The sequence below is a fragment of the Malaclemys terrapin genome, chromosome 19 (assembly GCF_027887155.1).
Source record: "Malaclemys terrapin pileata isolate rMalTer1 chromosome 19, rMalTer1.hap1, whole genome shotgun sequence".
Classification (NCBI taxonomy): domain Eukaryota; kingdom Metazoa; phylum Chordata; order Testudines; family Emydidae; genus Malaclemys; species Malaclemys terrapin.
This window is the reverse complement of record NC_071523.1, coordinates 19,333,738-19,355,788: the sequence shown is the minus strand read 5'-3', so window position 1 is coordinate 19,355,788 and position 22,051 is coordinate 19,333,738. Positions and strand designations below refer to the sequence as shown.

The 22,051-nt window shown below is 47.5% G+C and overlaps 1 protein-coding gene across 3 annotated transcripts in view; it reads left to right on the top strand.

Annotated features, from left to right (window-relative positions):
* The window catches only part of MEGF6 (multiple EGF like domains 6), a 251,091-nt gene extending 239,577 nt beyond the window's left edge, over nt 1-11,514 (top strand). For all 3 annotated transcript variants that reach the window (XM_054008952.1, XM_054008951.1, XM_054008953.1), the window contains 11 exons: nt 184-312; nt 1,121-1,249; nt 1,897-2,028; nt 3,688-3,816; nt 5,399-5,527; nt 5,698-5,826; nt 6,055-6,183; nt 7,920-8,048; nt 8,869-8,997; nt 9,637-9,768; nt 10,301-11,514. In XM_054008952.1, the coding sequence (XP_053864927.1) occupies nt 184-312; nt 1,121-1,249; nt 1,897-2,028; nt 3,688-3,816; nt 5,399-5,527; nt 5,698-5,826; nt 6,055-6,183; nt 7,920-8,048; nt 8,869-8,997; nt 9,637-9,768; nt 10,301-10,365 (1,361 nt within the window). In that variant the 3' untranslated portion in view covers nt 10,366-11,514. The remainder of the gene's footprint in view (nt 1-183; nt 313-1,120; nt 1,250-1,896; nt 2,029-3,687; nt 3,817-5,398; nt 5,528-5,697; nt 5,827-6,054; nt 6,184-7,919; nt 8,049-8,868; nt 8,998-9,636; nt 9,769-10,300) is intronic.
* The last annotated feature ends 10,537 nt before the right edge of the window (nt 11,515-22,051 follow it).

Genomic DNA, 22,051 nt, shown 5'->3' with positions numbered 1-22,051 from the left:
TGAAACATAAAACTTCACACCCTGACATGAGAAAACAAAAGGGACATAAAATAAACATTTGAAGTTCTTTGTGCCTGGCGAGCATAGTTTGAATTGCCCTGTGTAATGAAACCAGACCCTGCCCGTATTCATTCTGTAGCACCCCTGTAACTCCCACCTCTCTGTACGTTTGAATCTCTGCAGCTTGCCCGGAGGGTACGTTCGGAGAGCACTGTGCAGAGCAGTGCGCCTGTGGGGATGGAGTCTCGTGCCACCACGTCACTGGCGCCTGCGACTGCCCCACAGGCTGGAGGGGCCAGCGCTGTGAGAAAGGTGAGAGAATCACACCCCTCCTCACGTCGTCTCTGCTGCTCAGGCTGTTCTTGTGACGTTTCAGCCTCAGATGAAGCCACGGAGCCTGGATGTTTTGGGAACGAGCTCTAGAGTAACAGATGAAGTGGGAGTAGATGGCTCAGGGGATGGGAGCAATGGGCTATAGAAAGAGGTGTTTACCTCGGTTGCTGTAACAAATGCTGCCAGCTGGCTGATGTCAGAGTTCAAGCCCAGTACAGTCCCCAGTAGACAGATAGCCACAGCATTATTGGCACTGATAGGCACCAAGACATCTCAGCAGAGGCCCAGGACTAAATGGGTCACAGAAACTGAACTCCCACTCACCTCTCTCACAGACCCTCCAGGCCAAGGTAGCTTCGGGGAAGCTTGTATGGCTGGTGCCCTGCTGTACCTGTTCGGCTAAGAGGACTGTTTTCTTAGCCTGTCAGTCTGGCATCTCTCAATGCACTAGAAAGAGAAGTGTGCCGAGGAAAGGGGGCATTGGGATGATTGGGGGAAGCAGCCAGACTTTGAGATTTGCTCAAAGGAAGGAAGGAAGGAGACCTCGGCTTCTTAGCAACTCCTTGGACAGACGGTGCCCGGTTGGGACACGACATGTCTTCAGCGCACAGTGGTATTCTATGGGGCATTTCTTTCACATTTCCAGGAAGGCTACAGCAATATCGCATTAACCCTTTAATTACACTTGATTTTGGGGGCATCAAATTCCTGCTGGTGCTGGGCACTAGGAAGAATTTTCAAGCCTTTTGTCTTGATTTCTTTTCCCCGCCTTGTTTCCTTCCCACAGCCTGCCTGCCTGGTTCATTTGGGAAGGACTGTGCCAGCCGCTGCGACTGCCCCCCAGGAACGCCTTGTAACCATGTCACTGGCCAGTGTGGCTGCCCTCCAGGATTTATGGGCCATGGATGTGAACAATGTACGGAGGAGGGAACAGCCCTTCTACAGTTACTAGCAGAGTCCAGGGAACTAGACGGGTCAATCCATTACTACTAAAAAAAACCCCAATGCGTTGCCAAATAGCAGCTCACACTTTGGCAGGTGGTGCATGCCCACAGAATCATAACAGAGCAAAGGGAGCCAAGTGGGAAACCAGAGCAGCATATTCCATCCAAAGGATTAGCAATAAATCAGAGTAAGAGCAAGCTCCTGTGGATATGAGCAAGTCTGGGAAAGACAGAGGCATGCGAGCACATTCTTCAGTGCTGTAAGTGTATGTATTTCAGAGCTCTCTGTGCATGTGTGGATGCATGATTGCAGAGGGCATCTAGTATCTGAAAATACTTCCAATCCTCTTCAATCCCACACTCCTTTGTACATCCTAGCACCTATGCCCATGGTCCTCACAACAGGATACACCAGCGAGACTGGTTCCCATTTCCCCTGGCTTTGAGTGGCGGATGAACACCATGCGCACTAAAGGCCATTCTGGGTTTTGATACCAGTAAGTCCTGCTCTATAGTGGAGTTCTAAATCTGACCTACATTAGGGAGTGGGGTTTGGGGGGGGGAGACCAAGAGCCCCTACAATAAGGTTGTGGTGTCTTCATCTCCTTCCTTCCTACAGCCTGTCTGCCAGGGACCTTTGGGCTGAACTGTGCTCAGGCTTGCCAGTGTCCAGAAGTGAACCAAGACTGTCACCCTGTCACTGGAGCGTGTATCTGTGCACCTGGTTACCATGGAAGAAATTGCCAGCTAAGTGAGTTTGCGCTAAACTTTGTCTTCCGCGTTGTCAAGGTTCATGTGACTTCACCTACAGCGTCTCTGCTGGATGCTAGCCAATCAGGGACTGTGTTCTTCATGCTGAGTGTTCCAAGGTGAGGCCATGGTCATGTATCAGGGCATAAGCTGATGGGGTCAGGAAGGAAGTGTCTGGTAGCATTCACAATTAACTAATCAGAGGAGAGGGGACTCCACCTTCCTCTGCAGCACTGGATATTAGTCATGGCCAGGAACTGAACTCCAGGAGCCTTGGGACAGCTCCAATATGGCACCTCCTGCATTCGGATTGGCTGTCATCCCAGCTTCGCACTGTGCTTCCCTTTCCCCTCACTCGTGCAGCTTGAGATTTTTTAAAACATTTCCCAGGTTATGTCTTTGTGAACCTTGCCTGTAATGGGGGAAATGATTCTGCCCAAGCAGGCGTTTTCTGTTCCCTTTGGTCCTCCGTCCTATGTCCCTGCATACTCTCACATCCATACATCCATCCACGCCCACACACGCACGCTCTCTCTCACCCATACACACATTCTCTTACTAATCAGTGAGTTACATTTTGTGCCATCAAAAACAATTTAATATACACACGTGCCACATTCTGCCATTTCCCATCTAACCCATGGACAAGGTGGCTACGTAGTACGATGAACAGAGAACTTTTTCCTGCTCTTTTTCCTCTAAGAGTAAAACTCCTTGGATCAGTTTCCCTCTGCCAAGAGCAAGGAGGGCTATTGAGAGATACTTTCACCTTCCTCCTTTTAACTGTGCAGCTGGAGGAAGGGCGGAGATTGATGGGCACCTTATTGCAACCCTCTTGAAATAATCCCCCCCAATTTCATTTTTGTTCAGTTTTCTATGCGGTGGTTTTAAAAAATGTATTTTCACGGCACGAATAGCTTTTCCATTAGGAGCCTACTTGAAAAACAGGGATGTCGCTGATTATTTTGTATAGTTCTCTAAGATTTGGTTAATGCAAGATAAAATGAGCAGCCAGTGCCTAGGAGCTGTGAGCACTTCCCCATTCTTTATGCCGTGCTTTATGTCCGCAGGTGCTAGGAGGATGAAGGAACCCAGGATGGCCTTGCGCTTTGATTATTTCTGTCACAATATGTGGGTTGTATCTAATCAAAACAGTCCATTCCATCACGCAGTCCATTAGGCAAAACCAGACCTGGCTTCCTGAATCTTCATCCTGCTGGTGTGCATGTCGTGTCAGCTGGGCCGCTGTCTCTGGCTCACCAGGAGATCGTTGTTCGGATTAGTCAGGAAATCAGCAGCTTCTCACTCAAAACAGACAGGAAATGACCTTCTCCCACCTCCTCTCACTGAGTGAAGTGAATTGGATGGTGTCATTCTCTGGCATATATTCATACCAACAACATTTACTCACCAATATCAATTGTTGTTTTACAAGCAAGTAAAGCAGGGTTAACAACGTCTTTACAAACGTTTGTTGATGAGTACATCGGCGGACCCCTTAGATTACCAACATGCTGCGCCCTATTTCGAATCATCTTGTCTTGTCATCAGCGATTAGGGGGGAGACACTTGCATTGTGAATGTCAATGCACATGCCACATGATCAGTGTCTGGGCTTTGCCGTTTTTCTAAGCATTGGGTTTTTTTAATTTCCCCCCAGGATGTTCAGCTGGTTGGTATGGCCCCAATTGTGAGCAGCAGTGTAAGTGTAGGAATGGAGGACGCTGTGAGACCACCACAGGGACATGTCAGTGTCCCGCTGGGTACGTCGGCGCTGACTGCAGTATCGGTGAGTGTGCAGGGTATTGCCCGGGGAAGTCTGAGACTGAGTAGCAGGCTGCTTTAAATCTCAGTGGGGTGAATCCTGGCATTAGCTGCCCACGTGCAGCTTCCTTTGCCGCCATGCACATGAATGAGATGCTGCCCTTCAAGAGAGAGCAGCAGTTGTGATGCGGGCCACAGTCTAAGAACATTGCAGGCAGACTTTAAGCAGCACATTTGCCTTCCACGTCAAGCTTTGCAAAACATTACACCGAGTATCTTCCACTGCCTACTAGCAGAGGAAGTGCTGGGAGTGAATTCTCAATTACTGCTGAAATGCATGGACCATTCCTCTGACTCCTGTTTTCGATGATTCACTGTCCAGAATTACAATAAAAGCAAAAATCCATAAGTTTGGGGTGTTTCTTACACTTGAAAGGTTTTAGACAGTAGCAGTGGAAGGGAGTCACATAGTAAATGTGCCACAAAAGAGAATAATAACCCCCCTCTCTACAAAATACTAATAAACTCCTTAATGCAGAAAAGTCTTGACAGCTTTGGTTCATCTTCTAAGAACAGAGTCATGAAGCTTTTGCCTCTTGGGTTCCAGCAAAATGTTTTCTGTCAAAACCCCTGCAGGACCGATAGTGACCCTGCCAAAAATACCTTTGTGGAAGGGAATTTTCTTATTACTCACTGGGGATGGGTGTTTTTTCTCCAAGCGTTGTTATGGTTCTAATGATGCATCAGCTAAACAAAGGGAAAGTGAATTGCTGCAAAAATTCAAGCTGTTGCCAAAACGGATTTTACCAGAGGGAGCTACAGAAACAGGTAGGCGTTTAAGATGATCATGATGTGCAGACAGAGAGATGATTTCATGCTTCCTAACAGTCAGGGTGGCTAAGCACTGGAATAAACTCCCTAAGGAGGTTGTGGAATCTCCATCATTGGAGATTTTTAAGAGCAGGTTGGACAAACACCTGTCCGGGATGGTCTAGTTAATACTCAGTTCTGCCATGAGTGCAGGGGCTGGGATTAGATGACCTCTCGAGGTCCCTTACAGTCCTATGATTCATGGCATGAGTGGCTCAGCTGCAGGGTCAGGAAAGAAGCCTTTCTCCCAGGTACAACACTACACCATTGGCTGTGGGCACTACATTTTCTTCCTCTGAATCACACAGGAGAGACTGGTGGACAAAGAGCCTGTCCACTATTACAGCTCCGAAGTAACTGATTTAATTTCTTGCTTTTATTGAAATGGAATTGCTTTCTTCCTGGGGGGGGTTTCCTGCACCATAATGTCTGCCACATGTGGAAGTGCTGCATTAATCTGGCAGTTCACGCTTGCACCATCCCATTGCTTGGCTCTGGAGCCTCTGTTAAAATGCTTTCCTCCTTCAGCACAAGTGATCTAGACGGCTCGTTTCTTCTCTACCAAATCAAGCCTAAGATCACATCGTTAGTGGCAGAGCCTTGAAAAGAACCCGAGTCCTGACTCCTTGTCTCAGAGCGCTAACCACCAGACACATTCCCCTCCAAGCCAAACCAAAATCCTTCCTTTTCAGCCCATAGCCTGCTTCTAAGAATGCTAATGTCACCATCTCTCCTAGGCTGCCCTATTGGTCACTATGGCAAGGACTGCATGCACCTGTGTTCCTGTGGAGAAGGAGCCACCTGTCACCATGTGACAGGCATCTGCATTTGTCCAGCAGGAAGAACTGGTGCCAGCTGTGAACACGGTAAACATTCACCATGGTGCCATTTAACCAAGACTGGGTATTTCACCACGGTGGTTTGGAAAGGGCTGTAGGGTTGGGTACAGGCCAGCTACCCCAGCTCCTTTGGTGTAGTAGCTGTTTGATCATATCGGGATTTGGGTTCCCACTCTCTCCTCCTTTGTCTTTTTCAGTCTGCCAGAAAAACCAGTACGGGGCAGGCTGCAAGCAGACGTGCTCCTGCCAGAATGGAGGAATCTGTCATGCGGCCGACGGCTCCTGTTTGTGTGGGCTTGGGCGGACCGGGAAATTCTGCGAACTGGGTAAACCCCCTGGAGGTGTTCTGTCCTGGCACCGGCCTGGCAACTGTTAAACTAACTGAGTTTGTGTTTAGAATTGATGCCCTCTTTGCCACGGCCACATGCGTACCTGTGCCCTCCCTCGCAGGGCACCCTGTGCGGCCTGGCCTGGCCACAGGTCACCTGCTGCACAGGACGTGCTCGCGTATGAGCCGTGCGCCAGTTCCTCTCTCTGAAACATGTTCCCCGCAGAATGCCCACCCGGGAAGTACGGCGCCAACTGCCAGCTGAACTGTGCATGCCGGAATAACGGGACTTGTGACCCAGTGACGGGAGCCTGCCACTGCCGCAGAGGGCACTATGGGCACTTATGTGAGCACAGTAAGTTCAAGCAGTGGAACGGCTGCTCCTTCTGCCCTCCGCGGCTGTGTGTTGTAAAGCTGTTTAATGTGGGCACCGGGGGACATAAGGGGCGGATCTGACTCGCATGGGGGCAGTTTGAACATCACAGCAAGTGAGAGGCCCAATGGCACCATCACTTCCATACACACACATGCAGCTGGGGACGGATGCCAGGAGGTCCATCAAGTCTAGTATCCTGCCTCTGGCAGAGGCCAAAACCAGAGGCATCCACACACTGTAAGACCTCTTGGTAATGCACCTGGCCAGCTCCCCTCTGCTCTGTCCTGGGGAGGGGTAAAAAGGAGGCATGTGGACAAAGCAGCCTGGTGAGCTCCTTCAGCCCTGACACGTGACACTTGTCAACCTAGTGTTGGTCATAGCACTGCACAGCCCAGTTGAAATTGCACTGGTGTGTGTGTCTGGCAGCCCTGTACTCCACAGGCAGGTTATCAGTCAAGTTAAAGATGCTGTTGGTTTGAATGTCCTGTCCTTTGTGTGTGCTTGGAGTGTGCACACATAACCTGACCCACATTAGCAACTGCTTAAAAACAAGCCAGAGTACAAAAAAGCAGCAACATGGTCCCTACTGTAATGTCAGTAATATTTTGTTTCGTTCGTGTGCTCTGGTCAGACAAATACAAACCCAGATTCCTTAGCAGTAGTGGGGGAAAGGCAGTGCTACCACACACCTGCATCAAAGGGAAAGACTGGCACATTTTGGGTAGTTTCACACACTCGTGGACTGAACAGAGACACTGGATTTATGGCTTACATCTACGATCTGTAACCCTCCAACACACCCTTTTTGTCCTATGACTGCAGAGGTGTTAATGGGCCACTCTACCTTGAATGGTCCCTCAGAACGTGTGTTTACTACTTATGCTAAACAACCTGTTCCATCTTGCATTTAGCTGTGATACTCAGAGCACCTTGCCCTAATCTGAGGAAGAGCTCGGTGTGGCTCGAAAGCTTCTCTCTCTCACCAACGGATGGTAGTGCAATAAAAGATATCACCTCACCCACCTTGTCTCCCACACAACGTTTTGCATTTTTCACCTTAAATCTTCCCCTGTTGTTCACTAAAATGGAAGAGAACTTCCATGGGCAAAGCCTACCATGGCCAGCCCAGGATGTCCATGAAATAGTTCATATGGGTGAAGAGTGAGGAGTTGTGTTCCGAGCTTAAATCTTTTTTGCTATTGAGATCCGTGGAAAGAGTAAGACATTACACTCAACAATCTTCCTGAATTTCAGGAGCTGACTGTGGGTAGTTTGCAAGCTCTTTGTTCGATGTTTGTACAGCGCCTGGCACAATGGGGGCCTGCTCTGTGACCAGGGCTTCTAGGCACTCCAGTAATAAACAGGGCTTTGGAGCTGTGCTCCGCTGCAGCTCCACTGCGCCGGGCTCCAGCTCCAGACTCCGCTCCAAGGCCCTGGTAATAAATGATGATTATTTGTGGATCCAGTGTGCAGCAGGGAGCTAAAAGAGAGACTGAGAGCAGTGGTCCACTGGTTAATCCCTCTCCCCCCCCCCACCCCCTTCATAACACAGAGCAGGATTGTCCCTCTGCATCTTGAAACTTCCCAGTGTAAAGGGCTCACGCCTTCCTCCCACGGGTTAGCGGGAGGATGAGCTGCTGGGACCCCCAGCGAATAAGGCCTCATTGAAGCGATCTGTGTTTACTAATGAACTTTCCAACTGGCTTCCTTCCCAGCCTGCCCTCCAGGTTTCCATGGACTGCGTTGTCAGGAGTTGTGTGATTGTCAGAATGGAGCAACTTGTGACCCAGTGACCGGTCAGTGTCTGTGTCCTGCTGGCTTCCACAAAGACCGCTGTCAGACAGGTATAGATCACTTCAGCGTATTGCCCATCAAAAGGTGACGTGTTGTCACTGCTGATCTCTCTTATACTAGTGTGCGAATCTATAGTGCCCCCACTGCCGTCAGTGAATGTACTTCCAGCTGGCCTCAGTGGGGCATTGTGGGGAAGGTACTGCTGGCAAACAGGACATGTGCTAAGATCATCTTAAAAGGGCTCTGGCCCTGTAACTATGAGGTAGCATTCACTAACCAGAGTGCTTGCCACCCACTCGTCAAACATCAAACCCACTGAGGTAGGAAGTAGTGCCAGCCAGCCCCACTGTGGTGTTCACACAGGTAGGGAAGGGGGAGACAGCAATGGACCCCTGGTGTGCTGCTTTGATCCTAGACAACATTTCTTAGACTCCAGTTTTCTGCTATCTCGAGCCAGTTGGAATGACTCGAATTTAGACAAGCAGAGGCACAAAAATACATAAATAATCAAGCAATTGGTTCTCTCTCCCCCAAAATTTTCTGTTTTGCACAACACCCCCCTGGAGATAATTACTAAACTGAGCGCACAGGGCCAATCGCCACACCAGAATCAGCTTCTGTCACAAAAGTCAGTGACAAAGGCCTCCTATTAACGGGGCATAGCCCTGGCGTTGCCCTCAGAGGGAAGAAACATGCAGGGTTTCCCGGTGCCTTGGGATCATTTCCAGGTAAAGACGACTGTCTCTTGTCTTGGGCGGGGAGTCCCACAGGATTGGCTCAGAATTGGCAAGACTGGCTGTGTGAAAAAAGCACAGACCGAAGGGCCGGAGATCCTTGTGCTGCCCTTCACCCTTTCTCTTGTGCTAACAGGCTGTGAGGAGGGGCGGTACGGAGAGCGTTGCCAGCAGTTGTGTGACTGTGAAGGAAACGCACCATGTGATCCAGTCACTGGGCGCTGCCTGTGTCCGCCCGGAAAAACTGGCACCAAGTGTGACCTGGGTGAGTGTGGATTATTTGCAACAGACATAACAGGTGTGCAAGTGATGATCTTAAAACGGACACACTATCATCACTCTCCTGTCTGGGACTGGGACTACTAAAGGGAGGGGCATTTTTGCAGCCTAGCCAGAAGGCATCTGACCTGGTTCTTCTTGCACCAGCCTTCCCCTAATGCGAGAGGAGAATTGTGTTTTATGAATGTGACCTAGAGAGCCAATGGGCACAAGTACTGAAGTTATATGGAATGTTTGATGTGGAGGACTGGATGGCTCCAGGTGCTCCTGGGGGATGTGGGGCCGTTCACCTCTAGTTCACCCAGCAGTGACTCAATGCCATGGCCCATCACAACACACTCTTCTGCCCCGATTGTTAGCTGGAGTTAAGAAGCCAACAACTGAATGGAACCTGAACTGCGCTCTGGGTCCTTGGGGTGGTCTAACAAATCCAGGGGTAAGGTACAGTTTGGGAGGAGCCTGTCCCATCCCTCTCCTGGGGCAAACTGCCCCCTTACCTTGCACCAGGCCTGTGCTTAGTTCTGTCACCTCAGTATCAGGCCATGCGTGGATAGAACTGCAAGCGAACGCGCTGAAATAATTCCAGCTCCTCCCAACAATCTCTCTGCCTTTCTTCCCCCTCCAGACTGCCGCATGGATCAATTTGGCCCAGATTGCACCCTGACCTGTGACTGTGCCTCTGTCAACTCTTTCTGCAATGCTCAGAATGGCCAGTGCACTTGCATTAATGGGTACATAGGACCTACCTGTCAAGAAGGTAACCGCAGGCAGCAATGCTGCTATTTCCATAGTTCCCCGTCACCCCGCACCAGTCACTGATTGCAAAGGTGGGGCAAGATGAAAATGGTTGTGGTTTAGTGCTTTTAATGTGGGGGCACCCCCCTAGCACGGTCATGCCCTCTGGGTTTTGAAATTTTGCATTAATACAACCTAGTGTAGACACGATCCTCAGCTAAAGGAGCCCTATGGTCTGGACCTGACAAGCTCTCACCAAAGGGGTTTCCATTGGGCAGATGGAGGGGTTTCGCTTTCAGACACGTAGGGTGTGGGTACCAACAGCAGTGTGGTGCTAGCTAGGGCCTGCTTTACTCAGGCAACTAGCTCCATTAAAGCTAGCTTGGGTAGCTCTACCCTGCCTACCCCTAGCGAAAACCAATAGCATTTGAGTAGGTATGAATCAGTCCAACGGAGGGCAATGGTGGCATCCCACAGCAGAGGTGGAGAGGGCAGTTTGACCTATGCTCCTGAGCCTTCTATAAGATCTCACATTGTTCCCTCTTCTCTTGTAGCTGTGGCAGCTAGAATATCCTACCTGTTCTCCCCCAGGAGAGTTTTCCAGCCTGTGAAACATTAGGTCATACAGCCACCCTGTTGGAGGAAAACAAGAGTCAGCTTGTAAACAAGCCCCTGGTCCTTCTGCAGAATCTGTCTTAGCTCACACTAACCACACAGGAATTCTTTTGGTAACTGAATACTGGGCCTAAGAGGTTTGAGGCTATTGTACACAGCTCACCTCTGCAAGCAGACTGTGAACCAGTGTGTAAAAAGCCACACACCTGGAAGAAATGCTGTTGGAATTCCATGCTCAATAGAGGATCGCAAACTTTGGGAAGCATTTCATTTTTACTCTATAATAGAGATGCAGTCGTTCAAATGTGGTTTTTCACCAGGGGGCAATTATTGGACTCCTGTGGCTCATCCTCTAATTTTTTTTTTATTGTGGGCCTGGAATTTTAATCAAAATACATATTTATGTAAAGATGTACAAATGTGTTTTCATGCTTGGTAGCCAAAGATCCCTGGCACCACTGTGTGGATGTGCTGCATCACTTGATTTTTGAACTTGTGAGCAGTCTTTCATTGTAGTTTACCATTGGCCACGGTGCTGTAATAAAATAAACATTTGATAAGTTAAAAGCACTCACATTTAAGTTCCAAAATGTACTGTAAGTCCTGGTTCCATAGAGGAGCATTTGATACTCGTGGGTGACAAGGACTCTGGGGATTGTGCAAACTTTGTTAAACTAATGAGACTTGACTTACACGTGAGTGCTTCTTCCAGCATCACATGAAATGCAATCTGGTTTGTAGTAGTATGTATATCAAATAATGGTTGGTTGTAGCATAGTAGATCAGACTCAGTATTTGTAACCTCATCTTTCATCAAATGAGCAGTGCGTCTTTGCAAATAAACTTGGTCAGGACCCAAAGAGCTGAGATACTAACCCGTTTATTCTTGAGATGTTTAAAGGCAAGTTTGTTTAAGGTGTTTTGCACTCTGTTCCACTGCACAAACTTAATATGTTACACTCTCCCTCGCCACAGCTGGGTACAAGAAACTTTGTTGCTTTAAAAGATTAATTTAGCTGCTCATTTGATGAAAAGTTATTTATTTATATATGTTCTACTTTGTACTCCTTTTGAACTGATGATTGCTAGAACACAGTATTATGTCAAAAACAAAGTGGTACCTGGTTTGGATTATAATAAAAGCTAAAGGGAATATGGTTTCATTGCTTAATATCTCCAAAATACACTTATAGCCAGGACCAAGCTGTGTACCCACGCTGAATGCATAGAGAAAAGCAATACTAAACGTTTTGCTCTGTAGCATGCATCCGACGAAGTGGGCATTCACCCACAAAAGCTTTTGCTCCAATACATCTGTTAGTCTTAAAGGTGCCACAGGACTCTGTTGCTTTGCTCTGTAGTGCAATTTATACCACATCGATCCAGCTACAGTTCAATTTGTTCTTGATGGTGTCAGCACACAGTCCCAATGTCACCTTCTTCCTGGGAATCTTGGACAGAAACAGTGTAAGTGCATGCAAATTAACTTCAAAAATGAGACTGTTCAACTACTCAATGCACCAAGAACCTCATGTTGACAAGTTAGAGGGTGAGGGTTCCACCTTTCTCTTCTAACACTACATTCTGTGACCAACTGAGCTAAGAACCGTTTGACTGAATAACCAATTTAGTTTAGGTTCAAAGAGGATGTGCATTACTGGCAAAGGTGTCTAAAATAGGTCAGTAGTAACAGGGCACAAGATAGCACATCACTGCTAAGAGCACATAGGTAGAGAGCTTAAGTATAGCTTTGACTTTTACATTTACCAATTATTAGTGATACTTAAAGCAAAACAAAAAAGGGTGATTGAATAATGCATGTAAACTGTATCCGATTTTATTTTAATTTATTTGCCGGGTTTACAAGTTACCACTAAACAGCATTGAGCACTTCCATGTAACTATGAATCACATCTCCCTAGTTTGAGAGGCAATATAAACATTGTCTTACTATAGACCTAGATCGGTCTCTACACATTAACTTGATCATCTGACAAGCCGTAATCACCAGTGTTATAGGAATCGTGTGAGCAGCTGGGCCAGACCCCTCATAGCCCAAGTGTGCTGTGGGTTCGTGACAGCTCCCAAACGTAGTGAAATGTTTATATGAATGGTGGTTTTGATAATAATAAGGGCAGAATTTTCAACAGTACTGATCATTAGAGATTTGGGGGGGAGGGGGAGAAATAATTTTCCACTCCCAAATCAGGCCCAAAAAGTTAATCTAAAAACAAAATTGTAAACAAAAAAGATTCAGATTAGGTCAACCGAAATGCTTCATTTTGATCATTTCAAAAATCTTTGTTTAGATTTTTCCTTAACTTTATTTTAAAAACTTCCAAAATGTCCAAACAGGAGATTCTAAATTGTTGCAAACTTTTTTTTCCTGAACAGAAAACTTCACTGAAACTGATCCATTCCTGCAAAAAGTTTTGGTTTTGATGAACTAGCATTTTCTAACAAATGGCTTAACTCTGCTCCCATTGATATTTCATGCTTTTGAAACCCCTGCCCCAGATGTCTCTTCACAAGCTGTGCTATGACAGGACTTCTCCAGGAAAAGTTCATGGAGTCTTAGCACTGGCTTTGATTGAACAGCTGTGATTAATTGACAATACTGCGGGAGTTTGTGCATTTCCTTCTGCACACTCAATTTCCTAGCATTCCATAGCCTAGAATTGAGCACAAGGGCCTGATGCAACTTTCATGGAGTGAAAATGCCCACACCGCCATCTACTTCTGATCTGGGTTTTTACCTCACCCTGTGGGTGGTGTTTAAACTACAGAAACTGACATCAGGGACGGAGTCCGGCACCACTAAAATCAATGGGAGCTTTGCCATTGACTTCACTAGGCACCTGTGAGCAAAACATAGCACTGCCCCAGTGCTGCTGCCCCTACTTAGCATAGACACAAGGATGTTCGACATGGCAGGTTCGCAGGGTAAACAGAACCTTAGCCATGATATTAATGCTGTAGTCAGCACAACTGGTGTAAAGTACTGTATTCCCATAACTAGTGAAACTGCCATTCATCTGAAGCAGTGGGTTTTTTACCCACGAAAACTTATGCCCAAATAAATGTTAGGTAACAGCGGATGCCTTGCTGTTTCTGCACAGTTCTAGTTTTTCTTAGGAATCCACCCTGACTGTGAAACTCAAACAGGAATGTGAAGAGAGCCTGGCAGCTTGATATCAGATGTGGCCATTGAATGACTTCACAAAGTAGTGATATTTCAACTTAAAATACACTGCTGCTAGGACAAATGTCCTTGTCCTCACATGAAAAGACTGTCTAGTGTAGCTCTGTTATTGCCAGATCTTAACGACACGGTAGGTGAGGTAATATCTATTTTTTTTGGACCAATGTCTGTTGGTGAGAGAGAAGCTTGCGAGCTTATCCTTTGTGTGCGCGCATCCTTGAGGCCCACCCATTGCAGAGAAAAATACAGTTTCATTTGACTGAGTTAATTGATAAGATCCCATCTGCCAATGATCCACTGTGCCAAAACCAGTCCTGAATGTGGTGTTCAGATGATAATGGGCCTGTCTGAGGGAGTGAGAGGCTGCTACAGGCTTAGAACACAAAGGACTAAGAATAACAATTTAACCTGGGGAAAAAGCTGCTGGTGGAATTATTCTGCCATTTTTGTTTTTTGTGAAAGAGGAGGCTAAGTCTTTGAGAACCCAAAACTGAACGGGTAGTTTGGGACCAGGGTATGAAGTCTGAATATTGGGCAATAAGGGGCTGCTTGTTTAATCATTGGGTGTGGTGCATAAGAGACAATGCAGACACTGAAAACAAGCTAGATGTGTTGAAAGAACAATCAGTGACCTAACAAAACTGATGGAAGATTGCTAGAAAGACCTGCTTTATTGTAACGTTACTGGTAACAATGCAGTTGCATAAAGATCACTGGGTATCTAGTGATTGTCCTGTAGATAAAAAATGTTTCATGGCATACTAGATATTGAATATTAAACTACATACTGTGTAGCAAAAGCATATCAAGGATAGGTCTATCCATGGCTACTTAGTCACCCATGGTCTAGGGGTCCTGAAACCTCTGAGTGCTAGAAGCTGGGACTGCTGGCATCGGCCCCTCTGGGAAGACTGGAAACTGGACAAGATGGACCATTGGTCTGACCCACAGAGGCCATTCTTATGTTACGCTATTTCAAAAGGGGTTTTGAAATATTTGAAAAGCAGGCAGCAATTCCTGGAATGTTTGGGGCTAGTCGCTAACTGACACAGTGTAAATAAAAATTGAGAGCCCTGGCCTAAGCAGCAGATGATTGACATGCACCTGAACGTTGTTTCCAAGCAAAGCTCTGGGAAAGCAGAGTCAGGCCCACACTAACAGAAAATGGTATCACTGCTAAGACAAGGACACTCTTCACTGGCTCCAGTACTTCATACCAGACTGAGCTAATCCACTCCCAGAGGCATTTTACTGTTAAAAACCAAAGTCAATCCTCTGAGTCAAGCCACAACTAATGGACAACTGTATTAGACTGGAAATGAGGAACTTAATATCCCATTTCTTAATCAGATTTGCAGCTTTCCATTCTCTTGGGAGACTAAGCTGGAGCCTTTCACCGCCCTGAGAAAGATAAATCTGTTGTCCTATGTCAAAACTAGCAAGAAGCAAAACATTTGTTTCCTGACTTCCATTCAGCACAGTGTGCAGAGTTAGTATCGCTGTTGTGTGGACCTGGAGGGCAGATAACACTTAGCTATTTTGTTTGGTTCCTGAGACTATCATCATACATCGTGTGCCAGAACAACAGGCCGGGCATGCTGAGTTTTGAATTTCATGTGAAATCCACAAAATACTATTATTTTAACATCTTGTATTCATTACCTGCCAGAAGCCAAAGCACTCCATGAGTGCACAATGCCAATTCGAGCACAGAGTTGCTGTGATTTAGTTTTAACGAGCGATCTGACCCTTTATAACGGGCACACAACTTGCACACACTGAACGCTTCAGCTATAGAGCACCCAGCACTTGACGAAGATGGGTCACTATTACCCTGATTCTAGAGCTACGGACACACAGGTTGTGTGATGGAACTAGAATTTTCTCGGTTCAGCATAGGACTGAGAATCAGTGGCTGTTTATGACATCCATCTCCACTGCTTCTCTTACCCACCTCTCATTGCTTAGCTAAGGCAAAGATGCCTTCCAGCTAGAACCACAGACTAGACACATCTCTCGGGCTCAGCAGCATTGCAAGGGGTGCATTTAGAGTTACAGTGGAGCTGGAATTACGATAAGGTAGGTGCCCAGGAGATTGTAAGACTCCGCTCAGAGTAGTTATCAAAGGTTTGCTGTCAAGCTGGGGCATCCCGCACTAGTGGATTTTCATTAAGGACTTGGAGTGGAGAGGATGCTTATAAAATTGGCAAGCCACACCAAGCTGGAAGAGGTTACTAGCACTTTGGAGGATGGGGTTAGAATTCAAAATGACCTTGACAAACTGGAGAATTGATCTGAAATCAACAAAATGAAATTCAATAAAGACAAGTGCAAAGTACTTCACTTAAAAAAGTGGGGGGAAAAAAATCAAATGCAAACGACATGCTGGGGAATGCTTGGCGAGGTGGTAGTGCTGCTCAAAAGGAGCTGGGGTTAGAGTGGGTCAACATGGTGACAAAAGCTAATCTTCGGGGATGTATTAACGGGAGTGTCACATGGGAGGCAATTGTCCTGTTCTACATGTAGCACTGGTGAGGCAGCACTATGTCCAATTCTGGGCCCCACACATTAGGAAAGATGGGGACGAATTGGAGAAAGTCCAGAGGAAAGCAACAAAAGTGATCTCTGAAAACCTGACCTCTGAGGAAAGGTTAAAAAACGGGGCAGAGTTAGTCTTGAGAAAAGAAAACAGAAGGGGGGGGAGGGGATGACTGATAACAGTCTTCCAATACTGTAAGGGCCTTTTTATAAAGAGGACGGTGATCAACTGTTCGCCATGGCCACTGAAGGTAAGACCAGAAGTAAAAGGCTTAACCTGCAGCAAGGGAGATTGAGGTTAGATATTGGGGAAAACTTCCAAGGGAGGTTGTGGAATCCCCAACAGCCCTGGAGATTTTTAAGAACAGGTTGGATAAACACCTGCCAGGGATGGTTGAGGTTTACTTGGTCTTGCCTCTGTGCAGGGGGCTGGACTCGAGGACCTCTCAAGGTCCCGTCCAGCCCCACGTTTCTATGGTGCTATAGGATTCTAACCATCAAAGCGCAGTCACGGACCCAGTTGGGATGGGACATCAAAAAGAATAAGGCAGAATTCAGACAGCAGCACAGATCCCATGCAGCATGCAATGCATTCAAATAGCAGCCCTCCCCTTTGTGGCTCCACACTGTCCATTCCCCATGCCCAGGGTGCGTGTCTTGGATCACTAACGAAGCTTAATTCAGACACTTGGTTTGTCACTCCTATGGCTGAGATTCCTGATTCAAGGGCTCGGCTGTTGTTAAATATAAAATCACCTTTGGACAGCACCCAGCACAATGGGGTCCTGCTCCATGACCAGGTCCTACGGTAATACAGTGATCTCTGCCTTATTCAAACTCCCATCGCAATCCAGCATGCTCCTTGCACTAAGCGCTTGCGTTTCTGAAGCTTAGGCTGCCACCTAGTGACCATGTTAATTAAGGCTGTCCAATGATTAAAAAAATAATTGCAATTAATCACAAGATTTAAAAATAGTTGCGATTAATCGCAGTTTTAATCCTACTGTTAAATAATAGAATATCAATTTACATTTATTATAAATACTTTTGGATTTTTTTCTACATTTTCAAATATATTGATTTCCATTACAACACAGACTACAGTGCTCACTTTATATTATTGGTTTTGATTACAAAAATTTGCACTGTAAAAACAAAACAAAAAAATAGTATTTTTCAATTCCCCTCATACAGGTACTGTCGTGCAATCTCTCTAGCGTGAAAGTGACATTTACAAATATAGACATTTTTTTAACATAACTACACTCAAAAACAAAACAACGTAAAACTTTAGCACCTACGAGTCAAAGCGCGAAGGGGCATAGGAACGGTTAGCATACCTGGCACGTCAATATCTTGCAACGCCGGCTACACCAGTGCCATGCAAAGGGTTGTTCTCACTTTCAGGTGACGTTGTAAATAAGTAGGCAGCATCATCTCCCGTAAATGTAAACAAACTTGTCTGGCTTAGTGATTGCCTGAACAAGGAGGACTAAGTGGACTTAGTATTTTTCAATTCACCTCCCACATTTCTTTTGTTTGATCTTTTTTATGGTGCAAATATTTTTAAAAATCAATTATTTGTTTTGCATTAACCACATGCATTAACTGTGATTAATTGACAGCCCTAATATTAATTGGAGGAGAGTTTAGCATGAAGGACAGTTCTATAGCGCTATCTATCTCAGGGTCTCAAAGCAGTTCACAACTCCCTATGAGGTAAGGATCATCCCCACTTTGCAAACGGACAACCAGTGGCTCAGAAAATTGAGGAGACTTACCCCAGGTCATGCAGGAATCTGCAGCAGAGCCGCAAATCAAATCCAGATCTCCTAGATCCCACTCGAACCACAAACACAGTCTCCCCAACACTCTCATTGTCTGTCTCTAATTTGTCCCTGCAAGAAAAACAGAGAACAGGTCAGGTGTATTCCTGAGTTGGTCTGTTCCACAGACTTAGGACTGACCCACATCACCCGCCCTTAGCACTGCAAACAAATCGGACTCAATACTGCAGTGGTGGGAAGGAGCCATTTTGGCCCCGCCTGAGCAGAACGCTCCTAAAGCAGTGAGGCTTTTTCACTTTGGGATCTGACTTCACCTTAAAAGAAACCAAAACAAAAACCACTAGCAGCGTTCGTTAGGGAACGGGTTTAAAACTCACCCTCCAGCCAGGCATCGCGACAGAGCCTGCCTGTAGCAGAGAACAGTTATCCACCAAGTCACTGACGCCCATGGACAGGTGCTGACGGGGCCACGAGACACGCTGCAGGGTAAAGCAAGGTGAGTGACAAAGAATGAAACCTGGCAGGCTCAGCCACACCAACTCCTCCGAGGATGCCGGTGTACTCCTGAGAGCAGCAGGAGGGAGGACCCGCAGAACAGGGAGTGAAGAGGCAGCGGCAGTGCTGGTGCCCGGCTAACACGCCTCACCTTGGACGTGGAGGAGCCAAGCGGTGCCAGGCCAAACTTACTTCCGTCCCCGGGCTGACATGGAGGGGCAGCACCAGTGCTGAGCATGGTGTTTGGGATGTGGACACCTGGCAGCCCGCTCCCCATAGAGCCACCATAAATGCCAGTCACTCTCTGCCTGCACTTGAACAAAGAGCTGACGTGACCCTGACCCCCAAGACACAGCAGGTTTAGCCCCACAAATGACAAGCAAGTCTTACCTTACAGCTTTGCCATGGGAAGTCGGCTGCTCCTGCCAGCATCAAGCCAGGCCTCCTCCACAGCAATGCAATGACTGCCCCACCTGGAAAGCAAAAGCCTCCTTCGCTGCACGGAAACCCCCCAAAAGGGGACAAGTAACCACTTTGCACAGGTTTTCTAACTCCCATTTCTATTGCTCTCGGGGAGAAGAACTACTCACGCCTGGAGTTTTCCCCCCTTTGACATTTCTGAAGGATGCATGCAGGCTGCCAGTCTAGTTTGCCTGAATGGCTACATATTTCCTTTGACTGTGTGATGTTCTACACAATCCCTCCAGATAACTTATCTTATTGTATTAGCCAGACTTCCCGCTGAGTAGCTCCAGTGACATAGAACCAGCAAACCCCGCCACACCACCACCACCGCTCATAACAAATCAGGAAGTTTATTGGCTTAAATATTTGCTGCATACAATATACAGCAGTGTTCACGTCATCTGGGTAAGAAACCATTACAGGCTCAAGGTGGTGGAATTCCAGATTGGAGCCTCCAGCTGCATCGCACATTTCATGGACAAAGCAGACAACAGACACAATCTCCCCCTCCATCCCCCCCACACACACACGGCAGCAGTCTTAGAGCTTGGCATTCAGGTCATTTATGTCCAGCCAGCAAATCCAAGCAGCAGGCCGTACTTATAATGGCGTGGAATATTAGAACAGGCTCACAGCCATGCTGGGCGTGAAACACTGTCCTGTCTGCAGGGCATGTCTGTTCCCCCCAGCATGGAGGCCAGAGTAATTTCAAACACATTTTCCTACTAAAGCAAGCAAGAAAAAAAAAAAAAACATTTGGGGAGACCAGAGAACTGGAAGGAAGAGAGGGGGAGCCAAAGCTTTAATTCTTTCCGTAAAGTAAAACTGATGCACGGGGGATGATTGGAGGAGGGGGGAGGGGAGAGAGAGAGATTCCTTCATGTAAAAATCTTCACTCAACAAAAGTGCTGGAAATGGCAGAGCAGGGTGAGCTGCAGGAGAACTGTAGGGTATGACCCATGCCCAATGGGATGCTCACTGCTCTCTGCAGAGTTAGGGACGATCTGTTACACGAACTGGCTACAAAGGCTTTCGTTCCTAAGAATTCCAACTCCCAAAGCCGTTCCTGGGGCGGGAGGTCATGGACAAGTTTCTTCCTGGTCAACCCATGCCCCTCATCCAGACCTATAAAGAAAGGTCATTGGCTCAGACACTCCTGCATCCCAGCCCTTTCCTCCCCTTCACGGTTTGTAAAAAGAAGCCATATTAGAAAACAAAGCAAGATATGTTTCAGAATAGCAGCCGTGTTAGTCTGTATCCGCAAAAAGATATGCATCCGAAGAAGTGGACTGTAGTCCACGAAAGCTTATGCTCTAATAAATTTGTTAGTCTCTAAGGTGCCACAAGTACTCCTGTTCTTTTTGCGGATACAGATTAACACGGCTGCTACTCGGATACTTGCAAGTTGTTTCCCATTGGCGAGTTGTGAGGGGACGGACAGAGAGGAGAGGAACCTTGGAGAGGACATAGTGCCGAGCGTATAAATGATGCATCCTAATCATTGGTGGCAATAGTGATTCCAGGTGCTTTAGGTGACAGACTCCAAGCCTGAAGGACTCCAGTTCTGGGGCTGTGGAGGTGAAAACCTTTTAACCCTGCAATGTCCCCCCAGGTGCCAGCGCCCCTCACAATGGTCAAGGTTTCCTTAATGTATCGGCTTCAGTTCCCAACGCCCTCGTGGACTCTGTTCTGCCAATAGCCTCGCTGTGCTTCCGGGAGAAATACCGTATGGCCAGCGGTTCTGAGCACAGCGAATCTCGGCTGTTTTCTCACACGTTAAAGCCGTCTGCCGGGCGCACTCGGGGGGGGAGGCACAGAGCAGCATTCAAAGGGGAATTCAGGCATCCTTCGCACCTCTCTAAGCCTGCCCTGGGTTTTCCTGGAATCCAGGCTCCCAGACAGAACACAGTAACCAGCGCCGTAAATACTGCGCACTTGGCCTTATTAAAGCCAGGTGCTAAAATACAAAGATTACATGGCACAATCCTCCAGCGACCCCAAACTATTCACATCCTCCAGGCAGTCTGGATCAGCCACAGTGCTGGCTGAGACGACATTTCCATGAAACACTTTGGGGGGGGGGGGTGGAAATAGAGGGAGAAATAAATCTGAGTGAGCCCGACTCAGTAATGAACCCATTCCCAGCCACAGACAGAGGCCGCAGGTGGGTTTGAAAAGCTGCCTCTGTTCCCAGCTCTCGAGAGCTCTTTGGTGGGCTTGGCTCACAGCATGCTCAGTATGAGAAACGCTGGTGGCCACACAGCCAAGTTGGTACCTCTGAAGGGAAGCGGAGCAGCTACAGGTTAGGACAGATTTGCTGGGGCAGCAGCACTTGCCAGAGGGAATTCCCATTACAGCTGTTTGCCCTGTCCCCAGGCCGCTGGCTAGTTCCAGTTTTTCCCCTCACTCGTTAACTCTTTCCTTCCCCGTCACCCTCTCCTTAGCATTTACTCAGGGAGTTGATGGGGTTGCGATGAAAGGGAGGGAACCAGAAAGATTGCAAGGGATAAAATTAATCCACCCCAAAGGCCCCTACATCTTCGAGCCTGACCTGCAGTCACAGGATCACAAAGCTGGCTTCCAGGCACTCTTCGTTCTAACCCGGGAGAGGGCTCCTTGCTGCAGCCTGACTGAAATGGCCTTGAAGCCTCCTGGACTCTCGGAAAATGCATCCTCCTCCCGGAACATCCAGCCCAAGACTGATGCTGGCTGAAAATCCACATGACAACAGGTCGCTTCCGTGGGGAAGAATCTGGCATGCAGGGTTCGTACCTGGCATTGGTACAGCCTCAGCCTCCTCCGAGACCCCGGGAACGTGAAGCCTGGAGACTCAATGCTGTCTTGGTGACCACGCCGCACTGTCTGAGACTCAGCCGGCCTTTTCAAACTTAGAAACACCCTGCAGGACAAATCCCAAACCTCTTGTGCAGGGTGCACACAGAGCGCTGGGTAGTTTCTCCTACGCTTATAGTTAGTGTTAAGAACACTGGAGAGCACTCGCTGCCCACCCCACTTCGTCCCCAAGCCCCCAGCTGTGATGGAGTCACCCTCTGCATGGGCGCAGAATCACATAAGCAGCCGTCCCTGGTTCGTATGAAGCTCAGACTTCCAGTGGCTCAGGTCACTTCATCAACAGAGCCCTCCCCCACACGCCAGCCGACGCAGAGCCAAAGGCTGCTGAAAACGAGGACAGACTACTAAAA